This window comes from Eurypyga helias, unplaced genomic scaffold (assembly GCF_000690775.1).
Source record: "Eurypyga helias isolate BGI_N326 unplaced genomic scaffold, ASM69077v1 scaffold24312, whole genome shotgun sequence".
NCBI classification, from domain to species: domain Eukaryota; kingdom Metazoa; phylum Chordata; class Aves; order Eurypygiformes; family Eurypygidae; genus Eurypyga; species Eurypyga helias.
Genome location: NW_010236907.1, coordinates 11,456 through 34,957, shown reverse-complemented (window position 1 = coordinate 34,957; position 23,502 = coordinate 11,456). Strand labels below are relative to the sequence as shown.

Here is a 23,502-nt window from a genome sequence, read left to right as displayed (position 1 = left end):
GCTGCGGGGTCAGTGTGCCCAGGGCAGCCTCCCGAGCTCCTTCCTTCCCGTTCCCCTCTTCCCGCCTCCCCCTCCTGCCAGCCTGGTTTCCTCCTTGCCCCGCGTCCCCCTCTCCGCTGCCGTAGCCGGGTGCTGAGCTGCCGTACCTGGGTGCCGAGTTGCCGCTCCCCCTTCCCCCAGGGCTCCTGCAGGTGGTGAAGCAGTACGTGAGAGTCCCGGTGTTCGTCATGATCCGACCTCGCGGCGGAGACTTTCTCTACTCGGACCGGGAGGTGGAGGTGATGAAGGCCGATATCCGCCTTGCCAAGCTGCACGGGGCTGACGGGCTGGTGTTCGGGGCCCTCACTGAGGATGGGCGCATTGATACGGAGCTCTGCACGGCGTTGCTGGGTGAGAATGTCTCTAGTCAGAAATGCTGTGCTGAGCTCCAGTTCACGCAGAATTTGAGGTCATCTGGGACATAATAGCAGGGTCTAAGAGAGGCTTAGGTGCTGCTCTGGGGACACCGGGGTGTTAAACTGTTGGGATCTCTCCTTTTGTTTCCGTTGCTCTTTGTACTATTCCTTGCATCCTTGCCACAGGTGTCTAGGATATGTCCCTCCTGCACTTAGCCTTTTGGGTAGCTGGCAACTCTTTTTCATTTTATCCTCTAACACTCCCAGTGAGAAAAGATAATGAGAGAGAAGTGGAAACGTATAAAGGGCTGCTGAAGCTGCAGTGGGAAATTGTTAATCTAGACCTCTAACACACAGAGAAAAACAGAATTTGATTCCACATCTTTTCTGTGAGCTGAAGCTAAAGAGGGCTTAGCCTTTCCCTGGTGACGTGGTGCTGAAGTTCTCATGTGAAGGTGAACATGCTGTAGGAGTGCAGTTAAAGAGAGAGGTCTTGCTGGGATTTGGCTCCACTAGAGCAATGAGGTGCTCTGCTGGAACTGGTATTTCCAGGGCAGGAGGCAGTTGGATTTCTTTTCATAGAAATAAGTAAGCTTTCCCTAGTAAATAGAACACCACTGGTGCAGTTTGCTGTGCTCTGAGAGCAGAAATTGTTTTGCTGAGAAAGACATCTCTGGTGGAAACGAGGGTTTTGCATGGCCCAGATGAGTTGGAGGATTTTGGTGTTACTCATAAAAACAAAGGTTTATTGATTGCTGTCTCAAAGGGCAGAACTCTTCCCCACCAAAAAGCCTGGCCAAAGAGCTGCCTTATTCCCAGCAAGTAGTGGGACTTTTCTCAGTTCCCAGTGGCCTGAGATGCCTTTGCCCTCTTTCATCTCATATGCTTTTCTGGTTCTAGCACAAGGGACACTCTTTACCAGCCCTGACTGACTGTATGTCTTCTTATTGCAGCGGTGTGCCGTCCTCTGCCAGTCACGTTTCACCGAGGTGAGTCACCTGGGACAGTGGTCCTGACAGGGACCCCACTGCCAGGAGAAGGTGGGGCTGGGAAGGAGCTGAGCTTAATGTCCTTTAGAGGGGGAAAGCTCCACATGCTGTGCAAGAGCAGGCTGTGGATGGGCTGTTCCCTCAGGAGGGGAAAGGTCCAGGCTTGGGGGCTCTTTCACTGCCCTGTGTGGGTGTTGTGGTTTTATCCCGGTGAGCAGCTAAGCTCCAAACAGCTGCTCACTCACTTCCCCCTTACCCCCAGTGGGATGGGGAGAGAACTGTAGGAACAGGTAAGAAGACTCATGGGTTGGGATAAGAACAGTTTAATAATTGAAAATAAATGAAATAAAATAATGATACTACTATTACTATGTACTGAAAGTATTATTACTGCTACCAATAATGATAGTCATATGTAATGAGAAGGAAAACAGCAATGAAAAAAGTCCAAGGGATACAACCACTTATCATCCACGGATTGACACCCAGCCTCTCCCTGAGCAGCGAGAGTCAGAGAGTGAGAGTCTCCTGGCCAACTCCCCCTGTTTATGTACTGAGAATGACATTTTATGGCATGAAATATCCCTTTGGTCAGTTTGGGTCAGCTGTCCTGGCTGTGTCTCCTCCCAGCTTCCTGTAGAGAAGAAACTGGGAATATGGGTGCAGTGTGAGAAATTGGAAAAAGTCCTTGGCTTAATGTAAACATTGCTTGGCAATTGCTAAAAACATTAGTATGTTGTTAATATCCTTCTCAGCACAAATCCAAACCATGGCCTCATACCAGCCACTATGAGGAAAATTAACTCTGTCCCAGTTAAAACCAGCACAGTGGGGAGGAGGTGTCTGAGGAGCTGAGCACGGTGGCCCTGCCACTGCTACAGTTACAGTCAGGCAATGTGGCTCTCTGCAGAGGTAGCCAGCTGGGAGAAGGATCCTTCATATCCTTGTCTCCTGAGCCTCTGAGCTGGGTGGGGAACAGGGCTTGAGCCTGATGAGCCGAGTGATTTCTGAGCTGTTGTGTTGGTGTCTCAGCCTTCGACATGGTGCACGACCCTCTGGTGGCACTGGAGACGCTGATTTCTCTGGGGTTTGAGCGGGTGTTGACGAGTGGCTGTGACAGCTCAGCGCTGGAGGGACTGTCTTTAATTAAGAGGCTTGTGGAACAGGTAAGTGTTCCCTGGGTTACCCTGGCTGCTTCCTGGGCTTTGCCTGGAGGCAGCCTCTTTACAGTAGCACTCGTTTTTATAAGGGAACTTCTGTCAGGGAACACTTGGCGTTGACCTGTTTTCCCAAGCCCACGTGGGCTGGTCCCTGAAGTCTCCCAGGTTGGGTTGTTCATGCTCGCAGACTGGGAGGTCAGTGCTAAGAGTTAGTTTCAGCAGCTGATGTGATTAGCCCATGTAAACAGCAAAGGGAGGTCCCTGCTGGGATCTCGCAGTTCCGGTTGGGAAAATGCAACAGATAGACCCGAGAGGTAGGAGGAAGTGTCTTAGCTGGAACTGCAAAGTCTTTGCCACTTTTCCTCGTAGAACGTGAATAGTACAAAAAAGATGGGTGAGAGTGCACGAGCCGTAAGTCATGGTGACATTCCTGAGTTTACCGACGGCGCTGCTCCTAAGGTTCTTTGCCGCCCCGCAGCTGTGCATGCAGACGTAGTGCTGAACAACATCACTAACACGTTCTTCTCCTTTCAGGCGAAGGGCAGAATCGTGGTGGTGCCGGGTAATGTTTTGTTTTTGTCATCTATAACCACTCCTGTAGTCCCTAGCCCCTGCTTTCCAGTCCCGTCCTGGGATCCGTTGCCTGATCTGGCTTTCTGAGCCAGCTCCTAAGGAAGTGGAGTTTCTGTCCTGGTGCCAGGAAAGGCCACGCAGCTGGCTGGGGATGACAGAGCCCTGCAGCTGCTGCTCGCTGAAGGATCTGGGGACAGCTCTAGATCTGTGGAAAAACATAAGCCGAGGCTTCTCCCATCTCTTTTCCCGTGCCTGAGTCTCCGTTGTCCCAAGGGATGTCTTTTCCCCTCTGTGTAGATGGCGTTTGTCCCTTAGGGGGTAGGTCCCGGGGTGATGTCAGGTCTGGGACAGTGCCATCTTACGCTGTGTGTGACATCGGGAGTTTTCTTACCAGGGGGTGGCATCACAGAGCGCAACCTGCAGAGGATTCTGGAAGGCTCCACTGCTTCTGAGTTTCACTGCTCTGCTCGCTCGGCCCGGGACTCGGGAATGAAGTTCAGGTAACTGATTATTTTTTAGCAGAACTGTACAAGGGAAAAGCTGGATTAATGTGAACATGAATTTCTAGAACAGACATACATTTCAGACATCTCTTTGGGTGCTAATTGTGCTGTCATGGTTGGGATCATGATGCCTGGCTCCGTATTCTGCAGTGTACATATCCAGCAGAGCTCATCGTCTGGACAGGAGCTCCATGCGTAACTGGATCCTTAGGGCATTTCTTCTGCTACCGCTGCCCTCGGGCTTGTGAGCGCACTTGTGTGGCACTTGGGAAGGCAGGGTCTGGTGTAGTTGCCTTCGACCTTTAACACTGGTGTGTGTAGTATTTGGGAGGCCAGTGGGATTCTGAGGAATGAGTGAGGAATGGCTATGTTTGTCCATAGGTCTGCACTGGGTTTCTGTTGAGCTGTTGTTTCTTTGCCTTTGGATTAATCTTAATCTTAATTAAGATGTGGATGCCACATCCTCGGCCGTCTTCAAGGCCAGGCTGGATGAGGCTTTGAGCAACCTGGTCTAGTGCAAGGTGTCCCTGCCCATGGCAGGGGGGTTGGAACTGAATGATCTATAAGGTCCCTTCCAACCCAAACCATTCTAGGATTCTATGATCTTCCATTACTGTCTCATTTTTGGTCTGGGTGGCACCAGCAGGTTCTCTGGCCACTGCTGGGACTAGGGGAGGTAGTGGGTTTTCTGTAGTGTGTCTTACTCATCTGTATCGTGCGTATATATATATTAACCAGTCATTTTCCTGACAGAAATCCGAATGTCACCATGGGAGCATCCTTCTCTGCCCCTGAATACTCCATAAAGGTGGCAGACGTGGCCAAAGTGCGGACCCTGAACGCGATTGCAAAGAACATTCTGTAGTGGAAGGCACCGTGCTGGGACAAGAACGCTGAGACTCCAGGGTCTTCCCTGCCACATGGACAGATGGGTTCCGCTTCTGTCCTCGGGCTGCAGAGGATGTGAACTAGGTGGCAAAGGCTGACATCTCTTCCCTTGGCTTCCCCTGAATGACCAGTCCCTGGCCTGGAAACTTGGCCTTTTTAAATAAAAGGACTCATTCCCAGATGTTGCAGCAACAAGCTGTTTGGCAGTGTTTGGGAGAAAGGGAGCTGAGCAAGTAGGGGGATTGAATTGTGTAGCACTGCATGTGATTGTCAAATAAACACTGCAGCTGCCCCCCTTCCCCTTGCTGTGCTTTTTACAATCTATTTCCATTTTACAGATCAGACTGTGGTGCACGCTGCACAGATCAGTGCAGTGCGCTTTGGTGTCAGCTGGAGATACGTACTGTGAACAGAGAAGTCCAGATGGGCTCATCCGCGTGAGAGGAGGCAGAAACGCTCCCCAAGAATGAAGTAATAGCAAGTGCACTGGGCTAAATATATGGCTCAAACCCTTGTGTCAGGAGGGGTCGGTCTGAGAGCTGCCAGCTAGCTCTGAGAGGTGAGAGCCAGACTTGGGCTGAATTATTCAAGGCCCTTCTGCACCAGAGGAGAACACAGCCACATCCAGAGTGCCGGGGAGGGAACCATCACAGCCACAGCTGGAAAACAAGGCCTGCTGTGGTCAGCCGGTAGGTTAGCTGGGATTAACACTGCAGCAGCTGCCTGGTAGAGAGAAGCACACTGATAGAAGGAGCTTCTACCTACCTGACTGATAGGGTCAGCTAGTTGTGAGGCATCCTGGGCTGTGGGATGCGAGTGCTTGAGGTGGGATGGGCATATGGTGAGATTCCTTGGGGAGGGCAAGGTGCTTTTTCTTAGGGACTTTCCGCGTCCTTTTCCTAACGTAGCACAAACCATCTGCTTGTTCTCCAGACAGTACTGGGGCAATGTGCCTGTTGGGTTATCGCTGACTAGTCAGAATTGAAGCCTTGGACTCATTTCAATTACCCTGCAAAGTACCCAACAGAAGACCTGAATGGTGTTGGAGTGGTCCATTAGAAGAGCAGAGAGCAGCACCTTTATTGCTGCCTGCTCTTCTCTAGAAGGTCCACAGAGCTGAAGAAAATCCCCCTGACAGCAGAGATAGTGGACCATTTGTCTGCCCACCTTGGCAACAGCATTCAGCCTGTGAGGATGTACAGGAAAATGCAATATTTGACAAGGCAGTGGCACCTTTTGTCACTTTAAACAGAATCTGGTAATTGAAAACCTGTAACTAAGGCTAACTACAAATCTTCAGCTCAAAGGGTACATCCACCTTTTCACACGGACCCATCAGAGGTATCCGTGTCTCGCAAAACACACCTCAGGAATGTACGTGGTAGTGCTTAACAGGCACTGGGAAGGGAACAGCTATGTGGTGCTGGTGTCGGAGCCTGCCTGGCAGCAGGAAGCCTGCAGGCAGCAGGAAGGATCCAGGCTCAGAAGAAGAGATTATTTAATGTGTGGTTATAGTCAGTATAGTTCAAGACACCTGATGTAAGAGTTCATGGCTGTTTTGAAATTGATTATTGTGAATTGTTGAGTCATAGTGATGATTGAGATACCGGTAACTCAATTGACATGCATATTCTGCTGATACAGCCCTCCCCACACCCCCACCCCCCTCTGGCATCATAAATACAGAGTTTGGTTCTTTCCGTTTGTGTAAAGTTAAAAAACAAAAACCAAAAGGGAAAGAAAAAAAGGCTTTTCAACTCAAGTGGGGTTACAGCATAAAGCAGAGAAACAAACCCTTCAAAAAGGGGGATGAGCAGTGAGGGCTGAACTGATTTGTAGATTGCCTTGCAGAAGTCTCTGTCCTGGACGCTGTGTGAGATGGGCATGAAGCAATGCCTCGTTTGGAAAACTTGGGTTACGATGGTGGACAACAGGTGGGTAAAGGCAGGGGAGCAGAGGGAAATGGTGCGTTATGGGTGGCCAAAGAGATCTTGCCACTTGGATTAGCTTGGTCCCAGTGAACATCTGGGTATGGTAGTAAAGGAAGCTTTATGGAAGGAGCTGGAGGACATTGAGGTGGCTTTGTGGGTTTTTAGGGGGAGCATGTCCTGGGTGTGAGGGTAGAGCTTGTTTTGAACATTAGAGGTGGCTGGTATCCTGTGCTGAGCAAAGCACTTCAGCTGTGAAGGAGATGGGGTGAGGATGGGCTGTGTGACACGTCCTGAAAACAGACAAGTGATGGGACAGAGCATTAGGAGGTTGCTGCCTGCAAGTGCTCCCCTCTGCAGCAACGCTCCAGGTGGATGCACGCAAGGCCAGAGGATGCCTGTGCCAGCGAGCGGAAAGAAGACTCGTGTCAGCACTCTGGATGGAGAAGAGCTGAGGGAGCGACTGCTCCATTCACTTGTTTCTTACCCATTGCATCAGATTGTTCAGCTCACGTGCAGCGTATTGGTTCTGGCCCAGAGGACCTAGGACTAGGGGTAGCTTTATTTACAAAAACAAGTGGATTTAATCAGACAAGCCAATAATAATTAACCAATGAGTTGGACATTGAACCATCCTCTGCTATTGATGGTAAGGGGGGTTGTTCTGGAGCAATTAGTCATTGTATCACCCTTGACTCCTGAGCTATCTACTAACTCCATGAACAATGAGACAGCAGAATCCTTGCAGCCACCCTACCTTCCTCTTTCACCTGCTGCTCCCCAACAGCCTGCAGGATAAAGTAAATTCAGTGCCAGCCTTAGAATAGCACCATCCCTTCCTGCCCCCACACCTCCACCTTGAAGCAGCAGGGTGATGATTTAGTGGCAGTCTTCCTCCTCAGGAATGATTCTCTGGCTGCCTCAGATGCTGGGGGTTGCCTTAGAATGAAGATTCAAAGTCTCTTTTGTGGTCAGCCAGCTGCCGTAACATGCAGACAACACAGGGACGTGGGAAAGGGAGAAGCAAAAGGAAGAGCTAGGAAAGTCTCCAGGCTGTGCCGGCCAGAAGTTGGTAAGAGGAGCCTGGATGCCGGGGACTCAGGAAGACCACTGCAGCAAGCAGCTCAGCTGCCAGGTCCTGCAAGTTCCCAGGCCTGGAGCGCTGCTGTCCTGGGTCTCCTTGCTGGGTGGTACATGAGAAAAAGGGTGCTGTGTTTGGCTCCTGAGGGACAGGTCTTTGCTGGAATGCTTAGCAGCATTCAGCAAGCTTTTTCCAGCAGGAAAGGGCTGTTGCACCAAAGTAGGTTGTCTTTAGTGGGTCCATGTGAGCTTGTTTGGGTTAATGTCCACTGGTGAAATCTGTGGTTTCTGAGCGACAGCTGTAGTGTCCTGCAGTGACTGTGAGTCTCTGACCCAGCATCTCCCCTTTTGTATCTTTTTTGGGCCTTCCTCTCCTCCCTTCCCCAGAGCCCATGTAGTGTCCAAAGCCCCTTTGGTCACTGCTTTGGTCTGTGGTGTTGTGTAATAGCACCAAGTTAACAATTAACTGTGTGTCATCAGGGATTTTTGTCCCAACACCACTTGAGGGTGTGTGGGGACTTTTGTCCCAAGCATCCACCCAGGACTCACAGCCAAGCAGAGCGAGGGGAAGGAGCCATTGTCTCTCCTCCCCTGAGCCATGTCAGCGGCCCTGGAGGAGTTCTGCGGCTCTGTCTTTTGGGTGAGTGACTGCATCACCCCCATCGCCTGTTCCTGGGGTAGGATGCTCACTGATGGGGGAGAGCAGTAGATCCTGAGGCTCACAGCGTGTTCAGCCAGCGGGACCTGACTGCCAGCCGTCAGCCAATGTTCTGGTGTTTATCCAGGGCTGCCGTGGCACTGAAACCAGCAGAGTGCTGTGCACTGCCTGGATGGTATCTACCACACGGTGATGCAAAGGATAGAACCCTGAGTGGGCCCTGTCCTGTTCTAGCCCCCAGTCCAGCTGGGAATGCAGGACACCCCGCACGGACCTCTCCAGCTGCTGCAGCTGGCTTGGCTCCAGCAAGGGGTGGTTGTGGGGGAGGCAGTTTGGTTCAGGCAGATGGATGGGTAGTGGGAAGTCACCTGGGAGCTTGGATGAGCACTGAAATGCTCAGTTGGGAAGGTGGGTGTTGAGGAGGGGGTGTGACGGTTGGAGCAGGGTGGGCAGGAGCTATAGGAGTGCTGGCTCTTGTTCCATGGGTCAGATGAGAGCTGAGCCATCCCAAGTGACTTGTCTGCCCTTCCTTGCTGCCCTCAGAATGCCTCCTTCCTCGCTCGTCCGGATGCCGACCTGCCTGTGTGCTTCCAGCAGACTGTGCTGGTCTGGGTTCCCCTTGGCTTCTTCTGGATTTTGGCTCCATGGCAGCTCTTGCCCATGTGCAAATCCAGAGCCAAGAAATCATCTGTGACCAAACTCTACATCATCAAACAGGTAGAGTGGGGCCGAGGGGGCACAGAGGGCAGGCTGGAGGAGCTTTGGATGGAGAGGTGGTGAGTGGAAAGCCTCTGGGCAGGAGTCAGGTGCGGGATGCAGAGAAGTGTAGGAAAGAAGGAGCAATGAGCTGGAGCACCATCTGGGACAGAAATGTAAAGGGGAGCCCAGCATGAGGCATATCTGGGACAGAGGGGATAACAGAGCTGGGATGCACTGGGAAAGAGGGCTGAGGTATATACTGGGGCTTCTCATCCTGTGGGCTGTTATCCTCCAAGCTTAAATAAAGGAAGTACTCCTGTGGAAGTGCTGCAGCTTCATGGGATCCTAGAAAACTTTCTCAGGCCATTTTTGGGTTGGAAAGGGTATAACGGTGTATGGGGCACAGTGCTTTTATGCCTGACTGCAGTGTGTCCCAGCAGTTCCCAGCACCCACGATGGGCTGGGTCTCCCCTCATGGCTGCTCCCCTCTCCCCGCAGGTGCTGGCTACCTTGCTGATGCTGACGGCAGTGGCAGAGTTGGCCCTGGCATTTGTAGAGGACACGGAGCAGGACCCCCTGCCAGCTGTCCATTACACAAACCCCAGCCTGTACATCGCCACCTGGGTAAGGGATCAGCCGGTAAACATGCTGTGTGCCACCAAAGAGCAGCTTCCCGGCTGGAAGCCGTGTCCACGAGGGAAGCGTAGCCTGGAGGATGGGTAGGGACCAGCCCTGAACGTGTGTGGGTGGTGCACAAGGGCGATAGGTTGAAGGCAGGTGCCTGGTTGTACAGCGCTCCGTCCTTTTATCCTTACAGCTGGGGTAGGTGCTAAGCCTGTGAGCATCGCTGAGCTTTCTGGCGGGAGGCTGAGCAGCAGCGGTAAGGGTTTCGCAGGACTGATTGCACAGCGTGAGCGTTGGACCATGGCTTGCTGCTCTGACGCCTCACAGCTTCCCGTGGGGTGCTGCTCAGTTTTGGCAGAGTTGAGAAGTGCCGCAGGACACCCAGGCAGAGGAGACAGATGAGGACATAGGGGCTATCAGCTTGACACAAATCGTAGATATCTCCTATGAGACGGGATATTCTCACAGGCTTAACAAAGCCGTAACGCTCAGGAGCTACACTTAAAAGCAAAAGTAACACCTGCGTTTGCTATCCTTCGTGTTTTGTTGTGTCACTTAGTTTCATGTGCAGAGTTCACGTAGATGATAAGCCAAAGGGACTGCCCAAAGAGGCTGCCTTGCCTGGTCTTTGATCGCGCTTTAATTTCAGGTCTGGAGGCAATATGCAGGAGAGAGGGTGTGACTCCTCACAGCTGCACATATCTGAGAGTCTGGGGTGAGAACAGCTAAAAAGAGGAATAGTACCCTGCTGTGATGTCACGGTGTCTTCAGACCTTGCTTTTCCTGTGAGGAGCCTGATCTCACGTCTTCCTGAAATAAACCTTTGCCCTGTGCAGTTGACTCCGAAGCTTATGTAGGGTTGGCAGCGACCTCAGGCACTGGGAGCTCAGTGTCTTCAAGGCAGGGAATCCCAGCAGGTCACATGTGCTGGCATCTGGGGACACATGCTCCAAAGGCACGTTCAGAGCCCAGACCTAGTCCTGCAGCCCTACCTGAATCTCTGATTTTCCTTCCCGCAGCTCCTGGTCCTGCTGATCCATGATGCACGACGCTTCTGCTTGTGCAGAGACTCAGGGATACTTTTCTGCTTCTGGACACTGTCCCTGCTTTGTGGGATATTGCCATTCCAGTCGCTCATCCGGAGAGCCCTGCAGGTTGGGTTTGGCAGGAACCTCTTCACTTCCCCATGGTCTTGTTCTGCCACCAAAGAAAGTCTCTTCAGACTTCATCTCTTGACGAGCTCTCGGTGGTATCACTGAGATCCCACCTGCCCCAGGGACCTTGGAGAACCAGAGGAGACCTGAGGATGAATGGCTCTTCGAATTATCCTGTGTCTCTGGGGAGGCATAAGCTCTCCAGTACCCATTTCTCCCCTATGGACGTATGGGAGGAGGTCAGGGAGAAGCAGGGAGGGGTGGTGAAGGGAAGCTGAGCCAGGACCCAGTACGAGTTTTGCACTGCCCTGTTGGGCTCAGCCTTGTTCACTGTCCTGGGGATGGATATTGTCTCTGAGGGCCAAGTGGCATTGAGACAAGTCCCAGCAGTCACCCCAGCCTCTCTGTTCCTGCAGGCACCAATCTCCGACATGCCACGGTTTGTCCTTTTCTTCATCTCCTATGGGCTCCAGCTGCTGCTCTTCCTGGTCTCGGGCTTCTCAGACATCACCCCAGAAACAAAGGAAATCACAAAGAAGGTGCGAGGTCCATGTGGGAATAGGCTTGGGGCACCACATCCTGGCTGGCATTGTGTGGGGCCGGGCGGGCTCCACGCAGAGTGTCCTCCTGGTCCCTGTGGGAGGGCAGGTCTGGGGACCTCAGCAAGGGGCACAGAGGGAGCTGGAGCCTGCAGCCTGGGACATCTGCACGTGTGTCCGAGGAGGGCTGTGTCTGGCTGAGAGATGGGGTTCCTGGGGCTGGAGCTGGCACGGTTTGAAATCTCTGGGGTTCCTTAATGGCTGAGGGTGCTGAGTCAACTCTTGTCAACACCATCCCTCAGCATCACTGATCACTTGGTACCCACCTTGCTTTGTACCCTAGAACCCAGAGGTGACAGCCTCCTTCCTGAGCTCCATCACCTTTGAATGGTACACCAGGTGAGCTGGGCTCCGCCGGAGGTTGGGCTGGTGAACTGCGGGGGTGCTTTAAGGCTGAGCCACTGCTGTTTTGGGGAATCTGCAGCACAGGCTGCTTGGAGTTAGTTTTGAGGGGCACCACGTTCGGTGTGGTCTGTACAGCCTGAGCTCGACCAGTCTGGGTGTGAAGGCTCTGCGTTTGCAGCAAGGACTCTCCCTCGGGTGTGCGCGGGAGACTTGCTGAGGGGAGATTTCTCTGCCCCACAGCATGGTTTTCAAGGGCTATCGCAAGCCCTTGGAGATAGAGGATGTCTGGGAACTGAAAGGTAAAGACAAGACACAGGCTATTTATGCTGTTTTGGAGAAGAACATGAAGACTGCAGTGAAAAAGGCCCAAGCAGAACTGGAAAAACGGAAACGCAAGAAAAGATGCCGGGAAGGTGACCCAGACCATGGGAACAACATGAGCAAGGCCCAGAGCCAAGACATCCTGGTGCTGGTAAATCCCTTCCTGCTCCACACCTTGCATGGGACTAAGAGGTCCAGATCCAGCCCTGGGGAGTCGGGTCACCTCCCTGCAGTCCCGTTTGCTGGGTTCTCCCCTCTTTGATTCTGCAGGGCCATGGGCAATGATGGGGGAACCCATGACAAGGTCTTCCCTGTCCTTGGCAGATCCCTGTTTTGAGAGACCAGGAAAGTCTCCATCCTTCTGCCCTACAGAAGGACAGTGACCACCCTCAAGTCTGCAGTACAAGCAACTGCCTTATCTCTGCCCTTCCCTAACCCTGATACCTCCCAGCAACGAGGTCAGAGTGAACATCACTCTGTGATCACCCCAGCCTCAGGTTCTTCCTGGGGTGCCTGGCTTTTGGCCTGAGAGGTTCAGGCTGGTCTGGGGTTTGCAACAGCTGTCTTTGGCACATCTGCACAAGCGAGGTGTTAGTATTGGGGGTGTATGACATGAGCAGAGATTGGTGAGAGGGAACATGACGGGGTAAAGCTAAGGCTTCATTCAGGATAGCCGATTTGGGGGCTGTGGCACTGCCCTGGAAGCATCCTTCCAGGTGCAAGGAGCCTGCACAACCAGCTCTTTCACTTCTGTGTGGCTTCCCGCTAGGAGGAGAAGCAGCCGAAGAGGAAGAAGAAGAGGGACAATGGGGACTCCAGCTTTCGCAAGGATTTCCCCAGGGGCTGGTTGGTGAAAACCCTGTGCAAGACTTTCTGGCAGAACCTCCTGCTGTCGGTGGCTTTCAAGCTGGTGCATGACGGACTTGTGTTTGTCAGCCCGCAGCTGCTCAAGTGAGTCCTTCCTCCCTGTCCCTGCCCTGGCCTGGCTTTGCAGCCAACCTCCCTCTCCCCAGCCCTGGCCCCCCCTCCCTCTGTGTGCACTGCATCCAACCCCACCATCTCCATATGTGCACCTCTCCCAGCCCCACACCCCGGGGTTTTTTTGTGCCCTCACCCAAGGTGTGAGAATGTGTTGGGTTACAGTTTAATGAAGAACGATCTGAGCTGGCTGCCAGCTCCTACAGGTGACATCTTGCTCCCTGCTCCCTACACCCTTTGTTGTGCAGTCCTGCTCCCTCCCTGGAGACAGTTGTGGCTTTCCTTTGGGCCCTTCCTGAGTCAGTCTAGCTCAGCCCAGCAGGACCTGCCTCATTCGTTTTTCAGAGCCGCGCAGTCTCTGTCGATGACCTGACAGAAGGGACCCGCTGCTGCATGTGAAGTAGCGGGGTGGGGGTCTGCAGCTTGCTGAGTGTTTAGTCCGCTGTCTGGGCAGGGTCTCTGTCACTACTCATGTGAGGATGCTGTCCCTGCGTTGGTTTGGAACATCCTGCCTGGGTCTGCTACAGTAGGGTGGGCGTCTCATGGGCCACTCTCCCCTCCAGGCTGCTGATCGCCTTTGTGTCGGATGAGGAGTCCTTTGCCTGGCAAGGCTATCTGTACGCGATCCTGCTCTTCCTGACGGCACTGATCCAATCCCTCTGCCTGCAGCAGTACTTCAGCTTGTGCTTTCAGCTTGGCATAAACGTGCGTGCCGGTCTCATTGCTGCCATCTACAAGAAGGTTGGTATGGCCCTGTCATCACCCCCATTGGCTTCCTCCAAGCTGGCCTGGGGATACCGGCATCTGTTGCCTGCCCCATAAACCTCAGCCCAGCAGAGAGGCATCAGGAGCAAACCCAGGAGCAGTTTCAGCCTGGCCTGCTAATTCCCTGCTCTGCACCATGCTGCTGGGAGCCAGGCTGCTCCCAAACCGGCTTGCGGTGACTATGCTTTCTCTCTCCAGGCACTCACCATGTCCAGCGCCACCCGCAAGGAGTCTACGGTGGGAGAAACTGTCAATCTGATGTCAGCTGATGCCCAGAGGTTCATGGACATGGCCAACTTTGTTCACCAGCTGTGGTCAGCCCCTCTGCAAATTATCCTGTCCATTGTCTTCCTCTGGGGAGAGTTGGGCCCTTCTGTCCTGGCTGGCATCGCAGTCATGGTGCTGCTCATCCCCATAAATGGGTTCCTGGTCGCCAAGGCCAAAACCATCCAGGTCAGTGTTGGGTGCAAGATCGTCCCTGGCCTCCCACTGAGTCTCACTGTTGCTCCCCTCACTCATCTTCTGCACTTCCCCACCCTTCCCTGTTATGCTGGGGATCTTTCCCAGCCTGGGAAGTTCATCTGACCTGGGTTGGGGGTGTCTGCAGCCTGAGCTGGGGGCTGACCAGCTGAGATAAGCAGGAGGCAGGTGAGACCTGTTCTATCATCACAGCTGAACTTGAACAGGGCTGGGTGCAGCCTTGAGGACTGGAAGTGAGATATTACCAACCACAAAATAAACCTCTAGCTTCTGCCTGACTATAGGGTTCTTTTTTTCCCCAGGTTGTCCAGAGCCCCAGGGCGCTGAGGACTAGCTTTGTGGGATGGCTTCCCTAGGGTCTGGCACAGCCTTCCCTGTGACAGCCCAGATGTATATCCAAGGGTGAGCTTCTGTCTGCTTTAGGTGACCTCTTGTTCTTCTATTTGTAGGTGAAGAACATGAAGAACAAGGATGAACGCATGAAGATAATGAGTGAAATCCTCAACGGAATCAAGGTGAACAGTGAAGACCCCTTGGGCAGCTGCTGCACCCCTCTTCTTGGTGGCAGAAGAACCTGCAGACAGCATGCCTATATAACCCTATAGCACCACTGTCATAGTCTAACTTGGGGGCCCTGTGCCTGGGGTAGCCAAGCTACCAGTAAGGGTAGCCAAGCTACCCAGTAAGCTAAAGGTGAGGGAGTGGGAATGCTGTGGGGAAGTGCTGTGAGCCATGGGGCAGGGCAGGAGAGGGGAGATGTGGTGGACAAACAGGTTTCTAAGTAAGTCAGGAGCTGGTGATGGAAGTACTGGCCACCAACGAGCTGAGTGTGGAAGTGGGCATTCCCATAAGACCAGCATCCACTCATCCTGCTCATCCCACAGATCCTGAAACTTTTTGCCTGGGAGCCTTCATTTGAGAAACGAGTCAATGAGATACGGGCACGTGAGCTCAAGGACTTGGTGCACTTCAGTTACCTGCAGTCAGTCTCTATCTTCGTGTTCATGTGTGCCCCCTTCCTGGTGAGTGCCAGTGGGTCTGGGGAGGGCTGCTGTGTCCAAGGGGATGGGAAAAGTATAGTCCTGGCTGCTGGCAAGAGAGCCATGGATGGAAAGGGATCCCATCGGAGTGGATCGCAGAGACGGGGCCCAAAGGAGAAGGGAAGCGGGAGGGAACAGGTCCTCAGCAGAAAGGCACGGCTGAGGCTTTAGGGGGCATGAGGGGTTGGGCTGCACACAACCACACTGACGGTGGCTTCCCCTGCTCTCCGTCCTAGGTCTCCTTGGCCAGCTTTGCCGTCTACGTGCTGGTGGATGAGAACAACGTTCTGGATGCACAGAAAGCCTTTACTGCCATCTCCCTTTTCAACGTGCTGCGCTTCCCCATGGGCATGCTGCCCTTGGTCCTCTCTTCCCTGGTTCAGGTCAGCCCTCACGTAGGGCAGGGGGTGCAGGGGGATCTCGTGATACCTCTGCCCAAACTGTCAGATAGGGCTTGGGTGTGTGATGGGCCTGGGTCTTGGACACCCAGGGGTCAGCACAGGACAGTGGGGTGGGCCAGGACTCACATATGTGACACAGGCTTGGGGCTCAGAGGTTGGGTCTGATGTGTGGGTGGGGGCTGTGTGTATGAGGTGCTGTGCTTACGGGGCTCCTGCCAGCCCACCCAGCTGTGCCCCATGCCCACACGCCATCCTCTTTCTGCCACAACAGACCAAAGTGTCGACTGGGAGGCTGGAGCGCTACCTGGGCGGAGAAGACCTGGACACCTCAGCTATCCACCACAGCCTCATTGCAGGTAGGTGAACGCCTGGGTGGGTCACAGGCTGGCCCAGCCCTGGGCTTTCCCAGCCCTGAGGGATGTCTCTCTGCTGACAGACAGCGCTGTGCGTTTCTCGGAGGCCACCTTTGCCTGGGAGCAGGATGGCAGTGCTGTGATAAAAGAGTGAGTGCTCTGCCCCATGCTGGGGTCAGATGGGTGGGGAGAGGGAGTCTGTGTGAGTTGGGGATAGCAGTCACCCCTCTCAGTGCTGGCAGAGGCGAGTGCCCCAGGGACACTGCTCTGTGCTGGTCCCATGCAGGAGCCAGCTGCCTCCTCAGCCCTCATGTCTTTGCAGCGTCACCCTGGACATCGCGCCTGGGAGCCTCGTGGCCGTGGTGGGAGCTGTGGGCTCAGGTAAATCTTCGCTGGTGTCAGCCATGCTTGGGGAGATGCAGAACATCAAGGGACACATCAACATCCAGGTGAGAGGAGCTGGCCACCACGGGGGACTGCCTAGGAGCTCAGCGGGGAGGCAGCAGGGCAGGACTGGTCCTGGAGTAGTGGATCAGGGCAGGGACAGGCTGCAGGAGATGGCAGTGTTCTTGTGTCCCTCTTTCCAGGGCTCGCTGGCCTATGTTCCCCAGCAGGCCTGGATCCAGAACGCCACACTGAAAGACAACATCCTTTTTGGGTCAGAACTGGATGAAGTCAGGTATCAGCAGGTCATCAAGGCCTGTGCCCTCCTTCCAGACTTGGAACTGCTGCCTGCAGGTGACCAGACAGAGATTGGAGAGAAGGTATCAGCCCTGAGCGCTATGGGTTTCCCAAAGCACCTACAGCAGGGGACAGAGCTGTTGCCCTGTGCCAGCCCAGGGCTCAGAGGGGACCTTTCCCTTCCAGGGCATTAACCTGAGCGGGGGTCAGAAGCAGCGAGTCAGCCTGGCCCGGGCAGTGTACAGTAACGCAGACATCTATGTCCTGGACGACCCGTTGTCTGCTGTGGATGCCCATGTTGGCAAGTACCTCTTTGAGCAAGTACTGGGGCCAAAAGGGCTGCTGCAAAAGAAGGTGAGCACCCATGTCCTCCTGCCCAACACCTGGCCAGGCCAGAGTGGCACTGGTACAATGTTGACCATCCAGGGAAGGCTGAGGTTGCTTGCTTGGGACAGAGAGGGGTTCTGTGGCTTACATGTGGGGCTGCAGCAGGCAGGAAAGGCCTCATGGGTCCCTAGAGGGGTGCCCCGTGTCCCCATAGCCAGCCATTGATAAGCAGAGAGGTCCCCAAGTAGGGGATGGAGAGCCTGCAGGCCCATGGCTGGGGGGCGAGGGGTGCTCACTACCCTGCAACCACTTTGTTGCAGACACGGATCTTGGTGACGCACAGTATCAGTTTCCTGCCTCAGGTCGATAACATCGTGGTGCTGGTGGCAGGAGCAGTGTCTGAGCACGGCTCCTACAGCACCCTGCTTGCAAACAGGGGGGCCTTTGCCCAGTTCCTGAACTTGTATGGCACCCAGGAGGAGGATGCTTCAGAGGAAAATACCACAGGTACTGGGAACGCAACGGGGCTGTGGCAGTTAGAGGGGCCGTGCGTGTGTCTTGGGGTTATGACAACCCCAAGACCTGATCCGTCAGTCTGACCTGGCTCTATCCAGCCCAGACCCCAGTGAATCCTTCCCAGCTGCTGGCAGTGGGCAGCACAAAGGCTTTCTGCCTAGGATTTGCATCCAGGCATTGTACTGAACAGCCAGCAAAGGACCCGTCTAATTTTTCACTCCTTTTTTAATTAATTTATGTTTATGGTTCTCATAATCTTACGTGGCAACATATCTTAATGATGCTGAGGTGAGAAAGAGCCTTTGGCTTATTCCAAACGTGCTGTTGGATAACATTTCACCTTTATCATGTCCCTCAGTGCTATGTGAAGGAGTGGTGTCAGGTCAGGTGGATGCTCACCCTGCCTGGGATCAGCGCAGTTGTCCAGCTGGAACCTGGCTATTCCCAGTCTGTCCCCACAGGACCCATCTCCACCTGCTCAGAGATGCTCCTGAACTGGAGTGACATGAGCCAGATCTCACACCTACTAAACTGGCACATCTCTCTGCTTGAGGTCCCACTAGTGGCACTGGGAGAACTCAGCAGCAGGGACTGCCTCCACGCAGGCCTTTAGCCCTATGTCCCCTGTCAGTTCTCCCTCCAGCACAATGGATTTCTTCCTCCTCCCGCTGTACTGGGCTTGCAGCAGGGTTGGAGAAGGTGTGATGTGTGGCGGTAGGACACAGCCTGGGCCTGGGGTGCAGGGTGGAGCTGAGTGCGTGGGATCTGCTTTCTCCTCAGTGCCTCACCCTACTGTCCCTCATTCCTGTAGCTGTTGCTTTAGCTGGGGATGAAGAGCAGGGTGATGAAGACATTGAGCCTTGCATGGAGGAGGGTCCTGATGATGTGGTGACTGTGACCCTGAAGCGAGAGGCCAGCATTCATCAGAAGGAGCTCTGTCGCAGGTGGGGCCTCAACCTGAGCTCTCAGCTCTCTCCCCTGGCCCCTGCACTACTCCCTTGGAGTTGGGGGTCTGGGGACTTCACTGGGGGAATTCCTGTGGAAAAGGGACTGGAAGACACAGTCAGCACCCTGTGGCTAACAGTGCCCATCACCTCCCTGCAGCCTTAGTAAAAGAAGCACCAATTCCTGGAAGAGGGCCCAGAAGGAGCCCCCAAAGAAGCTGAAAGGCCAGCAACTAATTGAGAAAGAAGCCGTGGAAACCGGCAAGGTGAGGAGGATGGACAGAGTGGGCAGTGTGCTGCCCTGGCTCAGTGCTACAAGACCCTGACAGTGGCTCAGAGAAGCTGGTGCTGGTGTTCAGTGGCTCCACTGAAGCCAAAAGGCATTGGAAGAGGCAGAGCTGCCTGGGGCTGGTGGGCCGGGTGGTGGAGAGGAGCACTGTGGGCAGCAAGATGGGAGTCCCAAGGTTGTGTGGGGTTGGACATGGTTTGCTGGGCAGAGTTGATGAGCTGAACTGGTCCACAGGTGAAATTCTCCATGTACCTGCGGTACCTGCGTGCTGTTGGATTGTGGTATTCCTTCTGGATAGCCATGGGCTATGTCGGACAGTACGTTGCCTTTGTGGGCACCAACCTGTGGCTCAGTGCCTGGACCGATGATGCGCAGCACTACCTGAACCAGACCTATCCCGTGGCACAGCGAGACCTGCGGATCGGTGTCTTTGGGGCACTGGGGGTGTCACAAGGTGAGTGTGGGAGCAGGGGGGGTCCTGCTCACCTCAGCTGTGTGGTCCAGGAGGGATATGGCTTGCAGGGCCTGGAGCCAGCAGTGCAGCAAGGAGCAGGGGACCCAGCATCGTGTTCGTTTCCCTGCTGCTGCCTTCATTCCAGCTCCTGGCTGAACTGGGCACAGATACCAGTCTGAACCCACCATAAATTGCCCCAAGAAATCTGTGCGGCCCCCTTGAAGGGGGGAGGAAGATCACTGTCCTTAATCACTTTGGGAATAATGCTAGGGCCTCAGGCTTTCCAATAGGGTTAGTGTTCTCCCCCTGCAGTGGAATGCAGGTACTGGAGCCTCCCAAGAAGATGGGATGCAGGACAATCACAGTGTCTTACTGCAGAGCTGCTTGATGCGTCCCTTGAGCTGAAGGGTGCCTGGGGCCAGTGTGACATATGAGCTGGGGATGATCACCCTGTGCTCTCCTTGCAGCTCTCTTCCTGCTCTTTGCGACTATCCTGTCTGCTCATGGTGCCATGCAGGCCTCTCGGGTTATGCATCAGCAACTGCTCAGCAACATCCTGCGCGTGCCCATGAGCTTTTTTGACATGACCCCGACTGGCCGCATTGTGAATAGGTTTGCCAAGGTAAGAGAACAGCCCCATCATGGAGAAGGTGTTTGTTCCAGCAGGTCTGGAGAGTGTTGGGTGGTGGCATAACCCTGTTGTTGTTCAGCCCTGCACAGAAGAGTCCTGATCGGGGTCTGGAAGGGACAAGAAGGGCATAGTGGGTGTGAGGCAACCTGCACCCTGGTCTGTACTAGGAGGAGAGTGGCCACCAGATCACAGTAGATCTCCTCTACTCAGTGCTAGGGAAGCCACACCTGGATACTGTGTTCTGTTTTGGGGCCATCTGGTCCAGGGGGATGTGGAGAAGCTGAAGACAGTCCAGAGTAGATTACGGAGAGGAGCCTAGAGCTCATGTCCCGTAACAAGTTGTCCTGGTTATGCACTCTCAGCAAAATATACAGCCTTTGCTATGTAAATGAGACTCATAAGCCAAAGAGAAGACGAGAAAGGAGGGAGAGTACAGACAGGTAGTTGCAAGTGCACAGCAACCCCACTTCTTCCTTTGGTGACATATCTTGATTTTTGGGAATAATCTTTCTTGAGATTGGGAAGCCCATGGGCCTGCTGGGTTTACTCTGAGATGAGGGCGTATGTGGTGCCCCGCTAGGAGAGGGATGATGACCCGCTGGAGACCCGGGTGTACCTGCATGGGCCTGGGGTCAGCCCTGTCCCTCTTTCTGCCTCAATTCCTGCTCCTGCATCCTGGGTCCAGACAAAGTCGCAGTTCCCAAAGATGTTCTATGCTACAGGAGAATATTACAGAAAGCTTCTCTGTTAAACCAGCCATTCTCAGGCTCTGACCCTAAATGGGGTTGTGACCCTAACACCAATCCAGTGTCATCCAACATTTTTGCAAGTGTCTGGCACTGTGTGACCACACAGGTGTATAGAACCCTGTATGTGTGGGGTCTTTGGACTTCTCCCTCTCCCTGGGGTCACTGACTGCTTCTCCCCACTTCTTTGTGTGCTCCAGGACATCTTCACAATAGATGAGACCATTCCCATGTCCTTCCGCAGCTGGCTCTCCTGTTTCATGGGCATCATTAGCACGCTGCTTATGATCTCCCTGGCCACCCCATTCTTCGCTCTTGTTATTATTCCCTTGAGCATCTTCTACTATTTTGTGCTGGTGAGTAACCGGGGCTTGAGAGAAGATTCTGCCCAGCAGTGTCTTTGTCGCTGCTGGGCTTTGTGTTGGTAACCAAGCTGTGTCCCTCCTTTCAGCGTTTCTATGTCTCCACGTCACGCCAGCTACGGCGTCTGGACTCTGTAACTAGGTCTCCCATCTATTCCCACTTTGGTGAGACAGTGTCAGGACTGTCTGTGATCCGGGCCTATGGACACCAAAAACGGTTCCTACAGCAGAATGAGAGCACCATGGACATCAATCAGAAAAGTGTTTACTCCTGGATAGTCTCAAATAGGTGAGTTTTACTCCTTATGTCACAGCACAGCCCTGCAGCACCTCTGCCCAGGGGGCTTCTGGGTCCTGAGGGAGGTCTCTGAGATGCTGCAGTCATCCCTCTTGATCTCAGGAGTGAGGGTCTGTGCAGGAACTGAGGGAGCTTGGGATAGGGACACCATCTGTGGGAAGGAGACATTTTAGGGTGATTTTGAGAGCCAGGGTATGGCCCCGTAGAAGTGTCCAGAGCCTGGGCAGGGTGAGCTGCGCTGTCAAGAGCCGAGATGCTCTTGGTGGGTTCTAGGAAGGGGCTGATGCTCCAGGCCAGGTGGGAATGCGATGAAGGCAGTGTCTGGCATTGGGGTGCTACTGGGGGTGTGAGGGTTGTAGAACTGGGGCTCTTCAGACAGGTGGCATCACCAGCACAGGGGTTATGTGTGAGACACAGGGCTGACAGATAAAACGAACCCACTCGCAGAACTGGCTACAAATCACGTGCCGTGTAGGTGCAGGTACCGTGCGTATGGAGCTGGGCTCAGGGCTGGATGTGTGGGGATCCTGCTGCAGTGCTGGTCTCACTGGTGGGCCCTGTGTTGGGGGCAGGGAGACACCTCTCCCACCACCCCTCAGCCATCCTCTCCTGGTGCAGGTGGCTGGCCATCCGTCTGGAGTTTGTTGGGAGCCTGGTGGTCTTCTTCTCTGCGCTTCTAGCAGTGATTTCAAAGGGCACTTTGGACGGTGGCATCGTGGGTCTCTCTGTCTCCTCCGCCCTCAACGTGAGTCAATGAAAACTTTTTCTTATTCCAGGGCAGGGCTGTTTCTGGGAGCTCTGGGCTGGCTGCAGGATGCTGCCCTGCCTCCAGCTCTGATCCATGGAGAGGGGATTAGCTAGGGTATCCCATAACCTGGGGAGCTGCTATGGAGTTGGGGTAGCACACATCCCAGTGTGAGTGGGATACTTGCTGCCGTGGGGAGAAGCACGTTTCCGTTGTGGATCAGAGATGCTACAGCGAAGCTTTTGAAGGGCTGGGGAGAAGGGGCTGCGGCTGGGGAGTGGAGAGTTAGGGGCCGGGCCAGGGATGCTCCTGCCCAGGCTGTCTCCAAGTGGAGGTGGGAAGTGGTTGTTCTGGGGTACCACTGAGCTCTGCCACGCAGGTAACCCAGACACTGAACTGGCTGGTGCGGACGTCTTCGGAGCTGGAGACAAACATTGTGGCTGTGGAGCGGGTACACGAGTACACGATGGTGAAGAACGAGGTGAGGAGACCATGGTCCAGGCTCTGCTGCACAGCTTGGTGCCAGCAACACAGGATGCAACCCCCTAATGCTCCTGCGCCCTCAGGCTCCATGGGTGACAGAAAAGCGTCCACCCCGTGGCTGGCCCAGCAAAGGCGAGATCCAGTTTGTTGACTACCAAGTGCGTTACCGGCCTGAACTGGAGCTGGTTCTTCAGGGCATCACCTGCGATATTGGGAGCACAGAGAAGGTGAGGAGCTCTCTGCCTCTGCCCTCACTATACCCTCTCCATAGTGACATGGTGTTAAAGTTGTTTCTGTCCTCTTAGCTTCAGTCTGTGGGCTGGGGAGGGATGGTGACGGGATGTGGCTCCTGGGGACTTGAGCTGCGGGCGGGGGACGAAAGGAGACAGTCTGGGACATGGTGGCTGCAGGTGCAGGGTGGGAAGGCACACCAGACCGAGACAGAGATCATCTGCTCTGTTTTCTTCAACCCTGTCAGCTGGTCTAAATATCTGCTTCCCCAGGTTGACAGGTTGGGGTCGTGGGCCGGACCGGGGCTGGAAAATCCTCCCTCACCAACTGCCTCTTCCGGGTGCTGGAGGCTGCTGGAGGGACGATCATTATCGACGGGGTGGATATAGCGACGATCGGCCTCCACGACCTGCGCCAGAACCTCACCATCATCCCCCAGGTGAGCTGATCCCTGCCTTTCCATGTCCCGCTGCTGCACGGCCTCCCCAGGCCCTTTTCCCTGCGCTCACATCACCCTGAGTGAACCCCTGGGTGCTGTGGGGAGTCCAAGGGCCCGTCAGCATGCCACCCTTCCCTCCCCTGCCCAGCCACAGGCAGCAGGGTGGGTGGGATGTGGCCAAACTCGGGGGCCTGGAGCCGTCGCCCCTGCCGAATGGCCATGGTGTGGCTGAAGACGGTGCTGTCGCCGGCAGGACCCCGTGCTCTTTACTGGCACACTGCGGATGAACCTGGACCCCTTTGACCAGTACACGGACGAGGAGGTTTGGAAGGCCCTCGAGATGGCCCACCTGAAGGCATATGTGCAAGAGCTCCCCGGAGGGCTGCTGCACCTTGTGAGCGAGGGAGGGGAGAACCTGAGGTG

General features: G+C 54.4%; 2 protein-coding genes across 2 annotated transcripts in view; both read left to right on the top strand.

Annotated features, from left to right (window-relative positions):
* Nucleotides 1–125: 125 nt before the first annotated feature.
* Nucleotides 126–4,805, top strand: CUTC (cutC copper transporter; the record flags this gene model as incomplete). The annotated part of the gene is made up of 6 exons (XM_010147275.1): nt 126–390; nt 1,349–1,384; nt 2,417–2,550; nt 3,079–3,106; nt 3,512–3,617; nt 4,374–4,805. Coding segments are annotated over 6 exons (681 nt in total), but the record flags the coding sequence as incomplete, so codon positions are not given.
* Nucleotides 4,806–8,114: 3,309 nt separating this feature from the next.
* ABCC2 (ATP-binding cassette, sub-family C (CFTR/MRP), member 2) overlaps nt 8,115–23,502 on the top strand; it is a 16,470-nt gene continuing 1,082 nt past the window's right edge. The window contains exons 1-30 of the mRNA XM_010147273.1: nt 8,115–8,156; nt 8,718–8,891; nt 9,372–9,497; nt 10,517–10,651; nt 11,068–11,178; nt 11,537–11,589; nt 11,836–12,067; nt 12,689–12,867; nt 13,458–13,635; nt 13,858–14,112; nt 14,589–14,654; nt 15,024–15,161; nt 15,416–15,562; nt 15,852–15,936; nt 16,017–16,083; nt 16,256–16,382; nt 16,521–16,697; nt 16,801–16,968; nt 17,262–17,448; nt 18,281–18,425; nt 18,562–18,667; nt 18,925–19,144; nt 19,612–19,766; nt 20,722–20,877; nt 20,973–21,172; nt 21,800–21,926; nt 22,306–22,407; nt 22,493–22,636; nt 22,921–23,079; nt 23,333–23,499. Coding sequence (XP_010145575.1) covers nt 8,115–8,156; nt 8,718–8,891; nt 9,372–9,497; nt 10,517–10,651; nt 11,068–11,178; nt 11,537–11,589; nt 11,836–12,067; nt 12,689–12,867; nt 13,458–13,635; nt 13,858–14,112; nt 14,589–14,654; nt 15,024–15,161; nt 15,416–15,562; nt 15,852–15,936; nt 16,017–16,083; nt 16,256–16,382; nt 16,521–16,697; nt 16,801–16,968; nt 17,262–17,448; nt 18,281–18,425; nt 18,562–18,667; nt 18,925–19,144; nt 19,612–19,766; nt 20,722–20,877; nt 20,973–21,172; nt 21,800–21,926; nt 22,306–22,407; nt 22,493–22,636; nt 22,921–23,079; nt 23,333–23,499 — 4,328 coding nt within the window. The remainder of the gene's footprint in view (nt 8,157–8,717; nt 8,892–9,371; nt 9,498–10,516; nt 10,652–11,067; nt 11,179–11,536; nt 11,590–11,835; nt 12,068–12,688; nt 12,868–13,457; nt 13,636–13,857; nt 14,113–14,588; nt 14,655–15,023; nt 15,162–15,415; nt 15,563–15,851; nt 15,937–16,016; nt 16,084–16,255; nt 16,383–16,520; nt 16,698–16,800; nt 16,969–17,261; nt 17,449–18,280; nt 18,426–18,561; nt 18,668–18,924; nt 19,145–19,611; nt 19,767–20,721; nt 20,878–20,972; nt 21,173–21,799; nt 21,927–22,305; nt 22,408–22,492; nt 22,637–22,920; nt 23,080–23,332; nt 23,500–23,502) is intronic.